This window comes from Propithecus coquereli, unplaced genomic scaffold (assembly GCF_000956105.1).
Source record: "Propithecus coquereli isolate 6110/MARCELLA unplaced genomic scaffold, Pcoq_1.0 Scaffold16, whole genome shotgun sequence".
Taxonomy (NCBI): domain Eukaryota; kingdom Metazoa; phylum Chordata; class Mammalia; order Primates; family Indriidae; genus Propithecus; species Propithecus coquereli.
The window spans coordinates 9,824,800-9,841,349 of NW_012140524.1; the positions used below are offsets into that span (position 1 = coordinate 9,824,800).

The following is a 16,550-nucleotide window of genomic DNA, read 5'->3' on the forward strand; positions in this document are numbered from 1 at the left end:
TAAATGCTAAAGTAAACTTCTCCAAATTATATATTGAGTCAATTATTTATTATCTTATTTTACTTCCTATCAAGATTCTATAAATCAATATAAATTTGGTATAATGTCCATTAACTTATTATGTATCTCACATGATAGAAGATTGCCAATTTGAATTATGTCTTGGATTTTCAAATAACTGTTCTTTTCTCTGAAACAAACAACCAAAAAAAAACTGAAAAAAAGTTTACAAGAGTAGTTTTTCTCAGTCTGTATATGGGTTTCCTAAGTGCACTTAACCATAGAATTGAATAATAATCTGATAATATTAAGCCATTTAAAAATATAAACTTGAAATAGATGTCATATGCCATTTAACCATTTTGTAAAGTGATTGATTTCAGTGGTTTTTTTGGTAAACCCGTACATACAATTTTTGTTTGCATTAATTAACAGACCCATTCATGTCCCCTAATTACACCATTTAATTAAAAATTGTTCTACTTTCAACAAGTTATCCTGCTATTCATAGATATTTTTTCTTAACTCATGTAATAGTAGCTAAGTAAAAACTAAATTTTTATTCTACAATAATATCTATGTAAAGTTGGGTATAAGGTAAACAACAATGTACAAACTAGTGGCGCAATATTCCAATTTTAGAGCATAGAAAAGGAATAAGATAATTTTCCCCATTTTCAATGAAAGAAAAGTAATGTAATGTTAATATTATCTGTTTCTTATATGATGTAGTAGAAATCTGAATGATATTGTCTCCATAAATTTTATGTATGAAATTATCTAAGGGCTTTTATAGAAACGTATAAAATTGACTATAAACTACGGTTTGACCTGTTTAAGTATAGTACAGTTGGAAATCATCACCCGTGCTAAACTGATCACATACAAATCTTCATGCCGCACTTTGTATTCTATGAGGAAAATCTGGAAAACAAATCTAATTTAAAAAACATGATGTTTGTTAAGTGTTTAGAACAGTGTCACATATAAATAATACATATTGGGGCAATGTTAATTATATTTATTTTCATTTTTAGATCAAATCCAAAAGTCTTTCTGTGAAAATTAGGAGAAAGGATTATTTTCTAAGAGAGTTAGAAAATTTTCTTTTTTGTGTATGTTTAATTTGGAGAGCAGTTCTGATCAGAGGTGCACAGTCATGTAAGTCCGTCATGGGTGCTCCTGCCTAACTAAGCACCAGGGCACAAAGATGCTTCAGATTCAACCCCAGTTCTTTGGAGGTTAAAAAAAAACTTATCTACATCATAATTTTATATTTACTATGCAATGTCTCAATAAAAATGAATAGTACAAAGACTGCTTTTTAAGACTGTTTCTTACAGGTTACATCAATTATGTGCTTTCTGTGGATAGTGGAGTACACGTGTACTTTCTCTTATACAAAAGGTATTTCGTAATGTGTAGTTGAAAGTGACATAATGTTGACAGGTAGCCAAACACTGTGATGTTCAGATTGAATGTTAAGATCACTGATTGGTAGAGTAATTTGATGGGAAATGATAGGCTGAATACCTGTGTTTTTTCTAGGCATTTTTGATCATACTTTCCTTATCACAGCTCATGTTCTGATGATCATTGCAGGATGAAGTGGCACAGCCACTGAACCTATCAGCTAAACCCAAGACCTCTGATGGCAAATCGCCTACATCACCCACCTCTCCCCATATGCCAGCTCTGAGAATAAACAGTGGGGCAGGCCCCCTCAAAGCCTCTGTCCCAGCAGCGTTAGCTAGTCCTTCAGCCAGAGTTAGCACAATAGGTAAGTTCTGTTTCTTTTGTTCTTGCTAATTTTCTGTTTATGGATATTGAATGAAATCATCTTTAAATGGCACATCACATAGACCCTGTGCATGGCTTGAGTTCTATAGGAGAGTTTCAATTTGAAGAACCACATAGGTCTGCTTTAAACATGCAAATGAAATTTCTCACTGAACTCAAAGTTATAATGTCCCCCTGAAAATCTAATTGTATTGGTTATATTTATATATTTAACTATGTCCATAAGTTTATGAAAAAGAGACCTAAATGACTAATGACAGTGAGCAGTGGTTCTAGAATGTTCTTGTGAGGTGACTTATCTTTTCCAGCACTGAAACTTATTTCTCTTTTTTTTTTTGTGATGTGTACAAAGTACACATAATGATGAAATGCATTTTGCCTGGATCAGCAATCAACCATCAGGGTGTGAAGTTTGTTCAGTTCCATTCTGCTTGAGAATTACTTGAAGACACTAAAGTATTCTAAAAGAGTAGATAGCTTAAATTCTCCATAACTGTAAATTCAGTAAATTGTAGAAGATATTTCTATAAGCTGACTTTGAAAAATTCAATCATTTTTATTTTAGTGTACTTATATTAGATTGTAAATGCTTATTTCAACCCACATGTATTGATATGTTTATTATTTGCATACAATTTCCAGGAGACTAGCATAGGTCAGCCAAAGTAGTTCATGGTTTAGTTGAGGAAATCATCCATCCTATAGTACAAGTCATCTGCAGTAAGTGCTGTTTTCAGAGCACAGATAACAATCCTATAGGCACAAAGAGGAGAGTGCTGGATTCTGTTTGGGAAGGATCAAGGAAGACTAAGTTGGAAATAGCCTAATTCAAACTGAGCCTTGAAGAAGCGATACATTTCTAAGCAATCTAGGCAGTAAGGAAAAACACAAAGTAAAACATCATGTTTTTGAGAAATATGCTGATTTTTATGGATTCTAGAATGAATATGTAGTGGAAAGTGATTAAAGCTAAAACTGTGAACCGGTCAAATGGAATCTGATTGAATGTTATCCTAAGGAATTTTGACTTTTTCCCCAGGCAACAGTGTCATCAGAACTTTAAGAAGACTGTTGGCAGAAGAAAGATATTGGAATAGAGGAAACCATTGTGTTAGTGTAGGGCAAGAGTAAGTTACATGAGACAAATAATCAATGATAAATTAAAGGAGGGAATAGATTGAAAAGATACTATTAAAGAAGAATTGACACAATGTGTCCACAATAGAATGTATCTGGTAGGGGTCCAGTTGTAGATAGCGGAGTCTAGGATTTTGAGTTTATAAAATAAGAAGGATTGTGCCTCCATTAACTATGAAAAGGGAGACCAGAATGGAAGCAGATTTGGGGGAAGATATAAAAATTTAATATGTGTTGAATTTGAAATGCAAGGAACCATTTAGGTAGAGATGTTCAAGAGAAAACTATAAATGTAAGTCTGATATGTAAGAGGGGTGCTAGCATTTTAGATATGGAAATTATTCCTTGATGATATAGTTGAAGTGAGGAGAACAAATAAGTTCACCAAAAAAGAGTGTGTCTGGTAAGAAGAGAAGTGGGCTGAAGAATCATAGGTACTATCTATTGTATTAGTTATCTGTCGCTTTCTAATAAATTAACCTAAAACTTAGCAGCTTAAAAGAGCCAGCATTTATTATCTCAGTTTCTAAGGGTCAGCTTAGCTGGGTAGTTTTGGCTTAGGATCTCTCTCATATGATTGCAGTCAAGATGTTGGTCAGAGGTGCAGTCATCTATAGACTTTACTGGGGATGGCTGATCCATTTCCAAGATGACTCACTTTCACGGCTATTAGCTGGAGGCCTCAGTTCTTTGTGACATGTGGCTGTAACCTTCCTCAGAGCGAGTGATCCAAGGAAGAGAGCAGAAAGAAAGACACAGTGCCTTTTATGACCTGTTCACAGTCACCCACAATCAGTTCTGTTTTATTCTGTACCTTATAAGAAAATCACTAAGTCCAGCCTAATTCAAGGCAAGGGGAATTAATCTCCAACTCTTGAAGGAAAGAGTGTCAAAGTATCTTTGGACATATTTTAGAATCACCACCCTTTTTTAGGTGGAAAACTGAGTATTTTAGAATAAGAATGAAATGAAGAGCAAGTGGGTGTGTTAGAATAAGAATGAAGATGGAGCAGTGTCATGCTAGCCTAGGAAAACCAAAAGTTTCAAAAAAGAGGGATCATTTACTGGTGACACATTCTGCAGGAAAGTTAAAGAACATGAAAAAGAAAAGCCTTAGAATTTAGCTTAAGTTCACAGATAGATACATTCTGACGGATAAGTTTTAGTAAAATGGTTTGAACAGATTTCCAATTACAAAGATTTGAAGGATATGAGGAAAGAAAGTACAGTTGATGATATAGACTAATCTTTTTGTAAGTTTGGTGTTGAGAAGTGATTATAGTTTGAGAGGACTGAGTAGAAACAGGTTTTAGAATAGGAACATATATATATATATATATACATATATATATGTATATATTCCTCTTCAAGGGGGAAGAGGAAGAAGAGTTGGAGAGATGAGTACAAGGGTGACAACATATCAAGGAGACGATGAGAAAGGATTAGCCTTGAAAGGAGAAAAGCCCCTTCTTTTTTCTGAGACTGAAGGAAATGAAGAGAAAAATGGTAAAGTTTCAGAGAAATTTTTGGATGGACAGAATGAAGGCTGAAGGAGTATGTTTCAAATGCTTTAATCTCTGCAAAGTAGAATTCCAGATTATTTGCGAAGAGGAATTTACTCTGGGGCAATGAGGTATCAATGAGAAGAGAAACAGGGAAAACTGAAGTTTTGGAAAGCTTGAAAAAGTTTTGGGACACACATGTGCTTTTTCATCGTTATGGTCTAAATATGAGTTACTCTGCTCAACATCCTAAATGAGCACCAAGATTAGAGTTGCTTTTAGGAACTAAGTATGTAAAAGAAAAAAAATTATATTTGGCAAGAAAGATTCACTTCCATAATATATATGAAGGCTCAGGAATATCACAATGTTGGTATATGAGCTACTATAATAATGTTACTAGAACTAGAATATTTAACTAATAGACTGATGTATTTACATTTTTATTATATATGAATATTTTTACTTTGGCATTCCCAGGGATTAAGTATGACAGTATTTTAGAAAGGCAAGAACATATTCAATGACATTTTTAATGACTATTTCTACTACTAAAACAGCTTTTTTTTTTCTGAAAAGTCCCTTCATCACATACGCATCCCTCATATTTTCCAAGGATTTGAGGCCACTACAATTTACTTTTCTCTTTTCAACAAATGCAGATGTTGAAAGCTAAACTTTAATGAGTAATAATGTAGTTGGATAAAAGCTGTGAGGATTAATGGTGTTGTAAAGGTCAACCCTGAAAGAAGAATTAGTGTGTTACTCCATTTATAAACCATGGAAAACTGTGGACCAAAAGATAACTTAAGTTATCATTAATGACATGGGGCTCTTTGCTATATATCTATTAGCTACGAATATAGAAAGTGACTTTTTTGAGGTTGGTGACCAATATTACAGTGTATTTCATAAGAATCCTTTTGATATGGTACACAAATGATAGGAGCTCCAAAGAAACGGAGTCCTTAAAAGGCATAATAGTTCAGAAGAATGATGGATAATTTTAGAGTCTTTTAACCAGATGTTATTTTTCCCTTATTGGCTTTTTCCACCTATATTATACATATGTATAACACTTTTTATTTTTTTCCAAGCATCTTATTCATCTGTTTTCTCACTGCAGCTGTTCTAGAATTAGAGACCCTTAACAGTTAGACTACATATCCATACAATCTAGTCAAAACTTATTTCGATAAGGAACACAAACCTAAAGAGGCGTTTACCTACAGTTTTGAAGTAATTTCCTGTCACAGTGTAGATAATTCTATGATTCTATGTTTATTAATTCTGTTTCAATTTTAAGGAAACAAATGTACATGAAGATCTAATAATTTGTCCAGACTCACAACCAATGGAAGTTGGGGCATTACAACCATAGGGTATGGGTTGGCATCCTTTGTTTTTAGTTATTGTCTTTTGGTAACCTCTATGCATTAGAAGCTCTTCTCAGTCATTTATCCTTTCACTCATCCATCCAACAAATGAGAATTAAATACTTTCTGTATGCCATACCTTTTTCTAAGTCTAGAGGATAAGCAGATGACAGTCTTGGACTGAGGCTTTAGGTGCCTATAGTCTCTGTCCTAGCATAGCTTTGGAACATATTGGAATGTATTATTCTTACCCTTCATTCTTCAGAGGCATTAACACATGAAAATTAAAACTTTACCTGAGCAAATGTAGTAGATGCACATTGACTAAATAAAATGAAGGGAAATATTTTCAAGTTCCTTAATTGGATACTTTATTTCTACAACTTGCTAATTTAAAATATGACATGAAGGAAGATATTATTTTGAAGTTTCATTAGCTTATGTTTTTAATGAGCAAAGCTTATACAGAGGTTTTAATGAGAGAAATTTTTGTATGTGGGTAGGCAATTGAATGAATGAAAAGAATATTGTAATTCATAGAAAGCCATTGGATTATCAGAAAGTTAGGGATATCATTCAAAGACATCTGGCAATTAATATTTTCATAGCATTTTACAGTTTACATATTGCTTTCACATGTACTATCTAATTCTTGTGAGCTTTCACAGTTGAAAAAATGGCTACATATCAGGGTGCCAAAAATTTGATGATGATCAGTGACCGCAGAAATAGAAAAAAATTTAATATTTGTTGAAAATCACTTGAAACACATATGCCCTTACTTTTACTTACAGCTAAAAAGTCCTATATAAGATAAATACGTAGTAATAAGAATTTGTATTACCCTAATATCCTGGGTTAAATCCATGAATTTTAATAAATCTGTGCCATATGGTAAAGGCTTCTATTGATAAGAAGACAGAGATAGATAATCAATGAACTTGGAATTATAAAGGCAGATACTTTCAACTTGGAATATATATACATTCCTTCAGCAGAACCTACCATACACCAAAGGAATAAAAGATTGATTAAAATATGCCCTCAAGGCCGGGCACGGTGGCTCACGCCTGTAATCCTAGCACTCTGGGAGGCCGAGGCCGGTGTATCATTTGAGCTCAGGAGTTCAAGACCAGCCTGAGCAAGAGCGAGACCCCGTCTCTACTAAAAATAGAAAGAAAGATACTTTCAACTTGGAATATGTATACATTCCTTCAGCAGAACCTACCATACACCAAAGGAATAAAAGATTGATTAAAATATGCCCTCAAGGCCGGGCACGGTGGCTCACGCCTGTAATCCTAGCACTCTGGGAGGCCGAGGCGGGTGTATCATTTGAGCTCAGGAGTTCAAGACCAGCCTGAGCAAGAGCGAGACCCCGTCTCTACTAAAAATAGAAAGAAATTGGCCAAACAACTAAAAATAGAAAAAATTAGCTGGGCATGATGGCACATGCCTGTAATCCCAGCTACCTGGGAGGCTGCGGCAGGAGGATCGCTTGAGCCCAGGAGTTTGAGGTTGCTGTGAGCTAGGCTGACACCACGGCACTCTAGCCCAGACAAGAGAGTGAGACTGTGTCTCAAAAAAAAAAAAAAAAAACAGCAAAAAAATGCCCTCAAGTAGTTCAAAGACTGATGTGAAAGACAAACTTAGAAAAATGCAAGACAATGTGACAATAAAAGCATTTACAAGGTTTTAAAGGAGCATATAAGTGGAAAGTACTAATCTTTCCAAGGAGCATATCTGGAGTACATCAGAGAAGTCCTCACAGAAGGGATGACATTTGAATGAATTCCCAAACACACCAGAAAGAGAAAGCATTTCAGCAAAAGAGAAAATCTTGGGAGACACAATTGGAGAGTGAGAGGAGGAAGGCCTATCCTTGGAACAGGGAAAAAGTCCTGTGCAGCTTAAACACAGGGCTCATGAGAGATTGGCAGGAGGGGACATGAGAAGGATAAGCAGAGGTGATATCATGATGAGAGACTTTTAGGCTATGTTAAAGTATTTGGAACTTATCCCAGAATGATATTTTTGAGGGAATATCAAAGAGTTTCAAAAGTTTCATTGTATTTGAGAAAGGCTGCATACTGTTATCTCATGAAGATTCACAATGCACATTAACATATTCCAGATTTTGAAAATTCATGTAATGAAGAAAGCTTTTTAACTTTAACATAGTATTTTCCTATACTTATTTAAACCTGGAATTATTTTCTCAAGGACTGTTACAGATCATCATTTTATGAAGTGTACCTTTAAGCGCTAGGGTACCAAGAGATGGGTTTTTTAATTGGGGATTTTGACTTGATCCAAATTCCTTTTTTAAAAACACATTTTGGAATGCTTTATCTGGAAGCAGAGTAGAAGATGGATTCAAAGAGTGTAAGCCTAAAAATAGGGAACCAGTTAGGAGGCTAAGGCATTAACACAAGTGAGAGATGAGGTGGCTTTACGGAAAGCAGGGACCGTGGGAATGCAGAAGCAAGTTTGAGGGCTGAGGAAGAGGCCTGTCAGGGCCTGGCTGCCTTTTATCTGTATGGGGTAAAGGAGGTACCTTAGATGATTCCCAAGTGACTGGATGGGGAACTGTAAAGGTTTATTATGGAATATAGAAAGAACAGATTGAAGCCACAGGAAATGGATGAACTCTGAGCCAGACATGCTGCATTTCAGGTACTCATGGGACAAGTAGAGAAGCTTAGTAGACAGATAAATATATCAGCAATCAGGAAGGGTTCGAGGCAGGCAATCATTAATTTTATAGTACTTGGGACTACCCTCTCAAGTCTTAGGGACATGGTTAAGACCAAGGGTGGTATATTGCTTTCCTACGGCTGCCACAACAAATTACCGTGAACTGAGTGGCCTAAAACAAATTTATTCTCTTGCTATTCTGGAGCTTAGGAATCTGAAGTAAAGTATCAGCAGGGTTTGTTCCTTCTGGAAGCTCTGAGGGAGAACCATTCCTCCATGCTGCTGACTCCTTGGCATTCCTTGGCGTATACGAGTAACTCCAATCATTGCTTTTGTATTCACATGGGCGCTCCCTGTCTCTGTGTGTCAAGTCTCTCACTCTCCTTTCTCTTATAAGGATGCCAGTCTTTGGATTTAGGGCCCACCCTAAATCCAGGGTGATCTCACCTCAAGATCCTTAACTTAATTACATCTTCAAAGACCCTAATTGCAAATGAGGTCACATTCACAGATACTGGGGGGTAGGACCTGGATATATCTTGGCAAGGGCCGGGGTGGGCTCAATTCAACTTATTTACAGGTGATTTCTATTTTTTTTTTTCTTTCTGTGTATGGCAGCCATTAGTAATTCTTTCCCTTTAGAATTTATCTCCTCTAAAATCAGACTTTTCAATTTGTCCCTTCTTTTCTGCCCCTAAAAATATATGCAAGAGGCCTTTTAAAAAAATGAAAACTTTGAGAAGTATTTTGATAATGATTGAGAAGAAACACTGAGGCATAAAAAAATCAAATTGTGGTAAATGTAACAAAGTTACAGAATCTCACAAATTTCTTACATTAATGATTCCTAACTGGCCTTTTCCAAATCTCATCTGACGTGTTAAGGGGAAGTCACAGTGACCTTTACCCTCTCACTTCCCTCAAGATTGAGGCTCACCAAACCTCTCCTACACAGATACCCTCCCATCTGAGCCTCACTTTAGATGCAGTTGCTGCCTAAATTTATAATGAAGGCAGAATAAAATGTATCAGACGACCATTCTGGATCTCTTCAAACTCTAATGGGCTGCCTTCCATTTCATTGAACCACTGTACTAACCAAGAAATGGCATCTGCTCACAGAATCATCATAATAATCAAAGATGTAACACAAGTGCTAAGGATGTGCATATCAACATAATAAAAGAGAAAAGTAAAGAAAGGAGTTAACAGTTTTTGCTGCCTCCTCAGATACCAAGGGCTGTGTACTCCTTCACATTTGTTAGTTCATTTAATTCTTCTATCAAACTTACATTTTTTTCCTAGTTGAGGGAAATGGAAACGTAGAGAGATGAAGTGTTAAACTTTGTTAAATATCACACTTAACAAGAAGTGGGATCCTAGATCCATCTGAATCCAATCTCCAAATGCTACTTATTTTACTATGCTACTTTGTAAATAAAGTGTCAGCTATTGAATAATTTTCATAGACCATTTATTATAAGAAACTATATTAACTCACTTAATTTTAATGTTTTATCTAGTGAGTGTTATCCTCATTTAACCAATGAGATGATTGAGACTTAGAAAGGTAAAATTATGTGTATAATTTATATAGCTAGTAAGTGGCAAAGGTAGGATTTTAATTCAGACTTGCCCAACTCTAAAACACATACTTTTCCCAACCAAGATTGGAACCTTGGTCCAAAATCTAAGAAGCAGGTGAAGAAAGGATCCCAGGCAAGGATCCAAAGATAGAGGAAGCAGTGAGGAAAAAGGCACCAAGGAACCATGCTATGATGAGAAAGAAGGAAGGAGGAGTTTCAATAATGAGAAGATGGTCAGTTCTGTCATTCCTCAAGGAATGGAAAATGTCCTATGGATGTGGCAACTCAAAGACCAAGGGCAGCAGAAACAAAATTGTAGTGGGAATTGAAGAGTGAAAAGGAAATGGGAGAGTATGAGATAAAGCATCTTTGATAAGATTGACTTAGAAGGTTAAAAAGAGAGACACAGTTGGAAATAGAGGGCAAAACAAAGTTGAAGGAGAGACTTTATTTACTTCTTTTAGGAGAAGAGGGAACCTTAAATACTTAGCAAGTCGTGGTGGTAGAGATGGAAGAGATGATTAGGTAGATGACATAAATGAGAGGAGAGAATAATGAGAATTATTATTAGAGAAAATAATCAATGAAGAATATAGAAATCTAGAACTCTAGAAGGGAAGTGAAGGGAAAAAGTGGGCATAAATGGAGATAGATTTGAAGCTAGCAAAGGGTAGGAGAGAGGGTAGGGGCAGGAAGGTAAGAGTTTAGCCTTACTGGTCTTTCTAAAATCAAAGGCAAGGCCATTTTCTGAGAGAGAGGGAGTCAGCAGGGTTGAGGATTTGGTGGTGACTATGATAAGAACAAGATATAAAGAACCAGTAAACAATCCTATTGAGATTGAATGTTGTAATACATAAATGGCTTTATGATTTAACATTGCAGATAGAAATGTTAAAATTTCGTATAGCATAACTAAAACTCGAGTCTCTAAAAGCAAGAATGTATATTTTAAAGTGAACCCCTATTTCTACATAAACACAAACACGCACCTTGAATTGGAAATAGCCATTGCAGAATGAGAGTCTATGAGTTACCCTCATAATAATTTGCATTCCTCTTGCATGTATATTAATCATTTTTCCTACACAATGTTATCTTGGCAGTCCCTAAAAAGCATAAAGAATTCATGCTTTTATTCAATTTCATGTGCCAAACCATTTCAAATATATTTGTGTTCTAGAGAAGCTAATTAGAATACATAGAAGCTAAATAGTCTACAAAAGTGCGTGGTGCCAGGTTGTATATAAACAAGGGGTTAGAGGATAGGAAAATCAGGCATATCCTCTTAAGATCTTACTAAATGAACATATCCCAAGACCATTGCTGTCATACAAGAGCCGTATTTCTTTACAGAGTAATGTTGTTCATGAACACAGTAAGTTCAAGAATAATACATTAAAAAGGTTGTGCGGGAGAACCAAGTCAGGATGTCAAGGATAATATAAGGTTAAATACAATCATCTTTTATAGTAAATATTAACCCTAAAGATCTGTCCTAAGTCTAAATAGTTGTTTTCAATTCATATTGTGTTTATAGTTAGCAGGGATGTTTTATTCTTTGAATAAGTTCCAATGAATTTAGCTCTGAAAGGCAAAATGTATAATCACTCTCAAGGTTCCCCTTTCTCTTGCCTGCACTGGAACTTTTCTTTCTGCTTAAAAGAGATCAGAGGACCGAGTCTAGGCTGTGCATAGTAACTGGGGAAAAGGCATGGATCATTTAGAAACCTGCCAGCACTGAAGCGCTGCACTAATCTGACATCAGTTTCTTCAATAGAAATGTTTAAGCAGCAAGAAAATATTCTATGTTTTTTGGCAATCAGCAGATCAGATAGAAGAGTCTAGCAATACAAAGAGGATGTGTAATCTGACATGATTAGACAAGGCTCTTTAGTACCAGAACATTCATAATTGAGACAAAGAAAGAGTATTAATAACACTTTCCTAACACGGCAGTTAGCCATTTTATATTTCCTTTCTTTAATCTTAGTGTTTTTCAACAAATCATGGGATTTAATAGCGTGTTTTGGCAGATTAGAGGATTTATGGCCCAGATGTTTTTTGTTCTAAAAATGGATTAGGGTGTAAAGTTTGCTGGAATCCATGGAACATGTTGAGGCAAGCCGGTCATTTTATGTGTGATTAGTGCCTGCCTTCTGTCTCACAGTCCCTCCATCTGTCACAATTCACCAATGGATCTGGTTAGATTTAGCCTCATGTCACAAACAAGTCCCTTTTCTGGGCAATTTCATATTACAGATTCATTTTATGCCATTTTATGCCCTAGTTAAAAGATAGGGAGAGAGAAAGATGAGATATTAACTTTTCTTTAAATATTTGCAAAACAATCTTTTCCCATCAGTATTCTACCCTATGTCATGCAGATCATCTTACTAATGTGCATCAAATAAATAAATGACCAGTGTTAAAATTAAGTTAAAAAATAGTTTTGCTTCTTACACCTGTTATTCTTTAAAAATAATATTTTGCTAGTGTGTTTTACTAACCATGGATTGTAGAGCCTGCAGACACAAGCTGGTCATTTGACCATCTTATTAAGAGTGTGAATTAAGTGTGACTACAGTTAAGAGTAGCCACAATTTCTTATCAAACAATTACGAGTGCTTGGTTACATTCTGTGCTTCATATTTAGCCCCTTAACTATTACAAGTTTGTAACCACAGCAAACCACTGCCACCTGTGGTTTATTTCACTGTAAATGGATGTAGGGAGAAAATGCTCTTCTTTCAGTCAGTTAATAATGATCTAGTCCTTCTGTATATAACAAACCTAATAGTGCTATACACAACTCTAAGTTGACTTTTCTAATACTATGAGAGATTCAATAATCATAGTGATAATTATTAATACCTATATCCTATGGTAACATTCAAATGTTCCTTGTATGAAAAAAGTCAAATACAGGTTTTATGTTTGCACCGCAAAATATTCAGATTAATAACTAAAACTTTTACTTAAAATTATATTTTAAATTTCTTTCCAAATTTTTGGAAAAACTATATTTCACCTAAATATTATGTTTTTATTACAGATGTTTGGAAACATGTTCGTGTATGACTGTGCGAGTCAGTCACCAATTATTCATTCACTAACTCATTCATTTTGGACAAATTGCACGGAGAAATTATTATATGTCAGTAACTAGCTGTTACACCCTAAAAAAGTGATTTTTATGGTTAAAGGTTAGCCTGTCCATGCATTTGTACAAAACATATCCTTCGATCTGATTCATTTTCAGGTTATTTAAATGACCACGATGCTGTCACCAAGGCAATCCAAGAAGCTCGGCAGATGAAGGAACAACTTCGGCGGGAACAACAGGTGCTTGATGGGAAGGTGGCTGTTGTGAATAGCCTGGGTCTCAATAACTGCCGGACAGAAAAGGTCAGTTCATAAAATAGCTTACTTTCCGTAAATGCTTAATAAACTTTCTCGAATGCTTTTCTTTTTTATCTTTCCATCTTCTTACCATCCTCAGAATGATGATTTTTCCCTCCATCAATACAGAAGGCCCTGTGCCCATCCTAATCAAAACCATCTGGAAATGGGAAGAGTTATAATTCTCTTTATCCAATGAATATCCCCCTTTATGCCACCAGCTTGTATTAAAATGAAATGGCATTTGAAATATCTGAGTCTGAGTAAAAGTTTTGCTTTACAGAGATGCTTAACTTGTATTGGGGATGAGCTGGATTTGAAAATGCTGAATCTTCTTTAATCAGCATAAGCTTGGATGATACCCATGCTCATATTCTAAGTATTTAGGATCCTGAGCTTGTCATAATATGTTTCCAAGGCAGAGTACTATCAAGCGTTGGGTGACTGCACAATTGAAAAATTTGACTTTTTCATAAAACAAAATGTGCCTTCTAAAACTGGGACATTATCCTTATACCTAAGTGAAACTTCTGAATTTGACTGAGATCTATGATGATTTCAAGCTCTTTTGTCTAAGTGTATGTCGTATTTAATTAAGAAAAATATTGTAAGTTATTTTAGAATGCTCAGAATCATGTGCTTCCTTTGGTAATATTTGATATGTTTTGAAGTGAAATTTTCAAGTGTTACCAAGTCCCCTTTGCACAATCCTATAGATAAATAAAGTAGTTGAGAGAAAAAATCATCAGCTACTTAGCAATAACTTGAAAGTTAATCATCATGGGATGCTTATGAGTCAAACAACTGCCCAGAATGAGCAGATTGCTAATTTGGAGAGCTTTCTGGTTCCCAGGTTTTATATGGAGTTTGATGTCTAATCGCTAAGAAAGCTGGCGATCTGTGTAGTGAAGATGAAATGTATGGGTGATCCCGTTGCAACTGCTTTTTCTCTGGTCCTAACGTGGAGAAAAATTTAGGTTGGGGAAACTGTTTTAATTCTGTTCTGTGTCCAGAGGGGAGGGCAACGCGTGGGTCAGTATACATCCTTTGCAGTCTTACAACATGAGAAGTATGACATTGGTGTGGTGAGAAGGGCACAGCATTTTTAAAGCCGAGCACCGAAAGGGAAAGGGAAAAACAAAGTGACAGCTCTAAGAAGGAATGATAGCAAGCATAAAGGAATTTATATTCAAATATTTAAACATTCTTGAAAGGATGCTTGAACAGAAATTCCTTTTCTCTGCTCCCCATGTAGAAATGAGTTTAACACTCAGCCAGATGCTAATGCAAAGTGACTCAAGCTATTCCTCGCAAGCATAGCTAAATTGCCGTTATTTGTTAAGCGCATTGAATTCAGCTGTGGATACAGCAGTTGGTTGCATTCAGCAAGCATCTGTACCCTTTTTTTTAATCCTCCAAAGCAGAGACAACTCTACCTATCTCCCCCCTCTCTTCCCCAGTGCTGGCTGGGAATTGTCAAGTGACAACCGACCAAATCCTTTTGGACAGGAAGCCTTCATCCTGAGTTCTATATACTTGCAAAACAGGCCTTGTGGTTGGATCAGGGAGCCCATTAAAAGCACTTTGATGGTATGGAAATTCATCTTCATGAAGCTCCTAGGCCCCTAAGCAGCATGCTGTTTAGCTGTGGTTACAGATCAGTCATTCACATCGGAGGGCAATAATTGTGCTGACGGCTTGTAAGGCAATGGAAGTACATAAAATAATCCCGGGCCCTCCACCATGGCACTGTGATTTAATCTTCTCTAATACAGATCAGCTGTTGTTCTAACACATGACTTTATGCTGGCTCCAGTGACTCTGCACAGGCTTTTGATTAAGTAACAGGAGTGGAACCATCTGCATTCACTTTATTCCATACTTGTCCATTGTTAGGGGACCTTATTTCCACTTCTTGTTCCACCTCCACAGTCGTACTTTATTTGATTTCTCTGATTAGCACCTCCTATTTGGGTTGCAGGAGTGAGAGTTGCCTCTGTTGAAAGCTACTGCATCAAATTTCCTTTCTCTTTTGTAGCGTTATAACAACTGTTTTTAAAATCTGTTTTTTAAATAATACCTGCCAAAACTATGGCCAATTAAGGTGTCTCTAGTCTCAAGAAGGTTATCATTCTCAAATCTGTTCACCATGCACTGTCAACGTAGTTGAATTACACCTTGAACTATAGTCTTATGCTTGTATGGATTTTAAGTGAAAATATTAAATTATGAAAATGAAGCAATTCCGTTACTATAATAGTATGACAAACTCTTATAATGTGTAAGTAAATGTTTTCAACCAAAAGATCCGAATTATCTCAATCCTTGTGTTACTCTGACACCTGAGCATGAAATTGAGATTATTGAAGCAGGTATTACTATAGTGTGTGGTTGACTTTTCCTGTTGAACTAGCTCGGGTGTCATTTCCACAGTATTAATGATTGATCTCTGTGCATTTCATGAGAATGAGATGATAATGTCATATTTATATCTTTGAATTAGTAATTATTCAACATTAGCACTTACCATGTATTAGGGTCTGTGCTGTGTACTAGAGGTATTGTATTGGACCAGAAAATATGGGCTCTGCCTTCATAGAGCTTATAGTGTAGGTCAAATTATTTGGTGGTTAATAATTGCATACTGATGTATGAGAGCTCACCTATAGGAATTGAATAAAGACCCATATTGCTTAACATATCAGATGAATTATATGTGTGAGTTCACAAAGGTAGATACTTATTCTTCCACATAAACCAACATCACTATGCATATTGTGTTGTTATTTTTCTAGTACCTACCTTTTTATTAGAATTTTATAATCACTCAGCATTACCTACAACCAGTGCATATATGGATCAATAATTGGTTTGAAATTTTGCTTCATAGTTCTTAATGAAAGCCATAAACAACATATGATAAATTCCTTTTATATTTTGCACTATCATCTTCTCATATCATTTGAATCCCAAAAGAAGGGCTTTTTTTTTTTTTTTTTTTTTTGAGACAGAATCTCACTGTGTTGCCCGGGCTGGAGTGCCGTGGCGTCCTA

General features: G+C 35.7%; 1 protein-coding gene across 6 annotated transcripts in view; it reads left to right on the forward strand.

The window, feature by feature from the left end:
* Positions 1–16,550, forward strand: part of SOX5 (SRY (sex determining region Y)-box 5) — an 894,001-nt gene that overhangs the window by 850,792 nt on the left and 26,659 nt on the right. For 5 of the 6 annotated variants that reach the window (XM_012641046.1, XM_012641047.1, XM_012641045.1 and 2 more), the window contains 2 exons: positions 1,603–1,780; positions 13,358–13,503. The exons of the other annotated variant lie outside the window; for it this stretch is intronic. In XM_012641046.1, the coding sequence (XP_012496500.1) occupies positions 1,603–1,780; positions 13,358–13,503 (324 nt within the window). The remainder of the gene's footprint in view (positions 1–1,602; positions 1,781–13,357; positions 13,504–16,550) is intronic. 6 annotated transcript variants of the gene reach the window in all.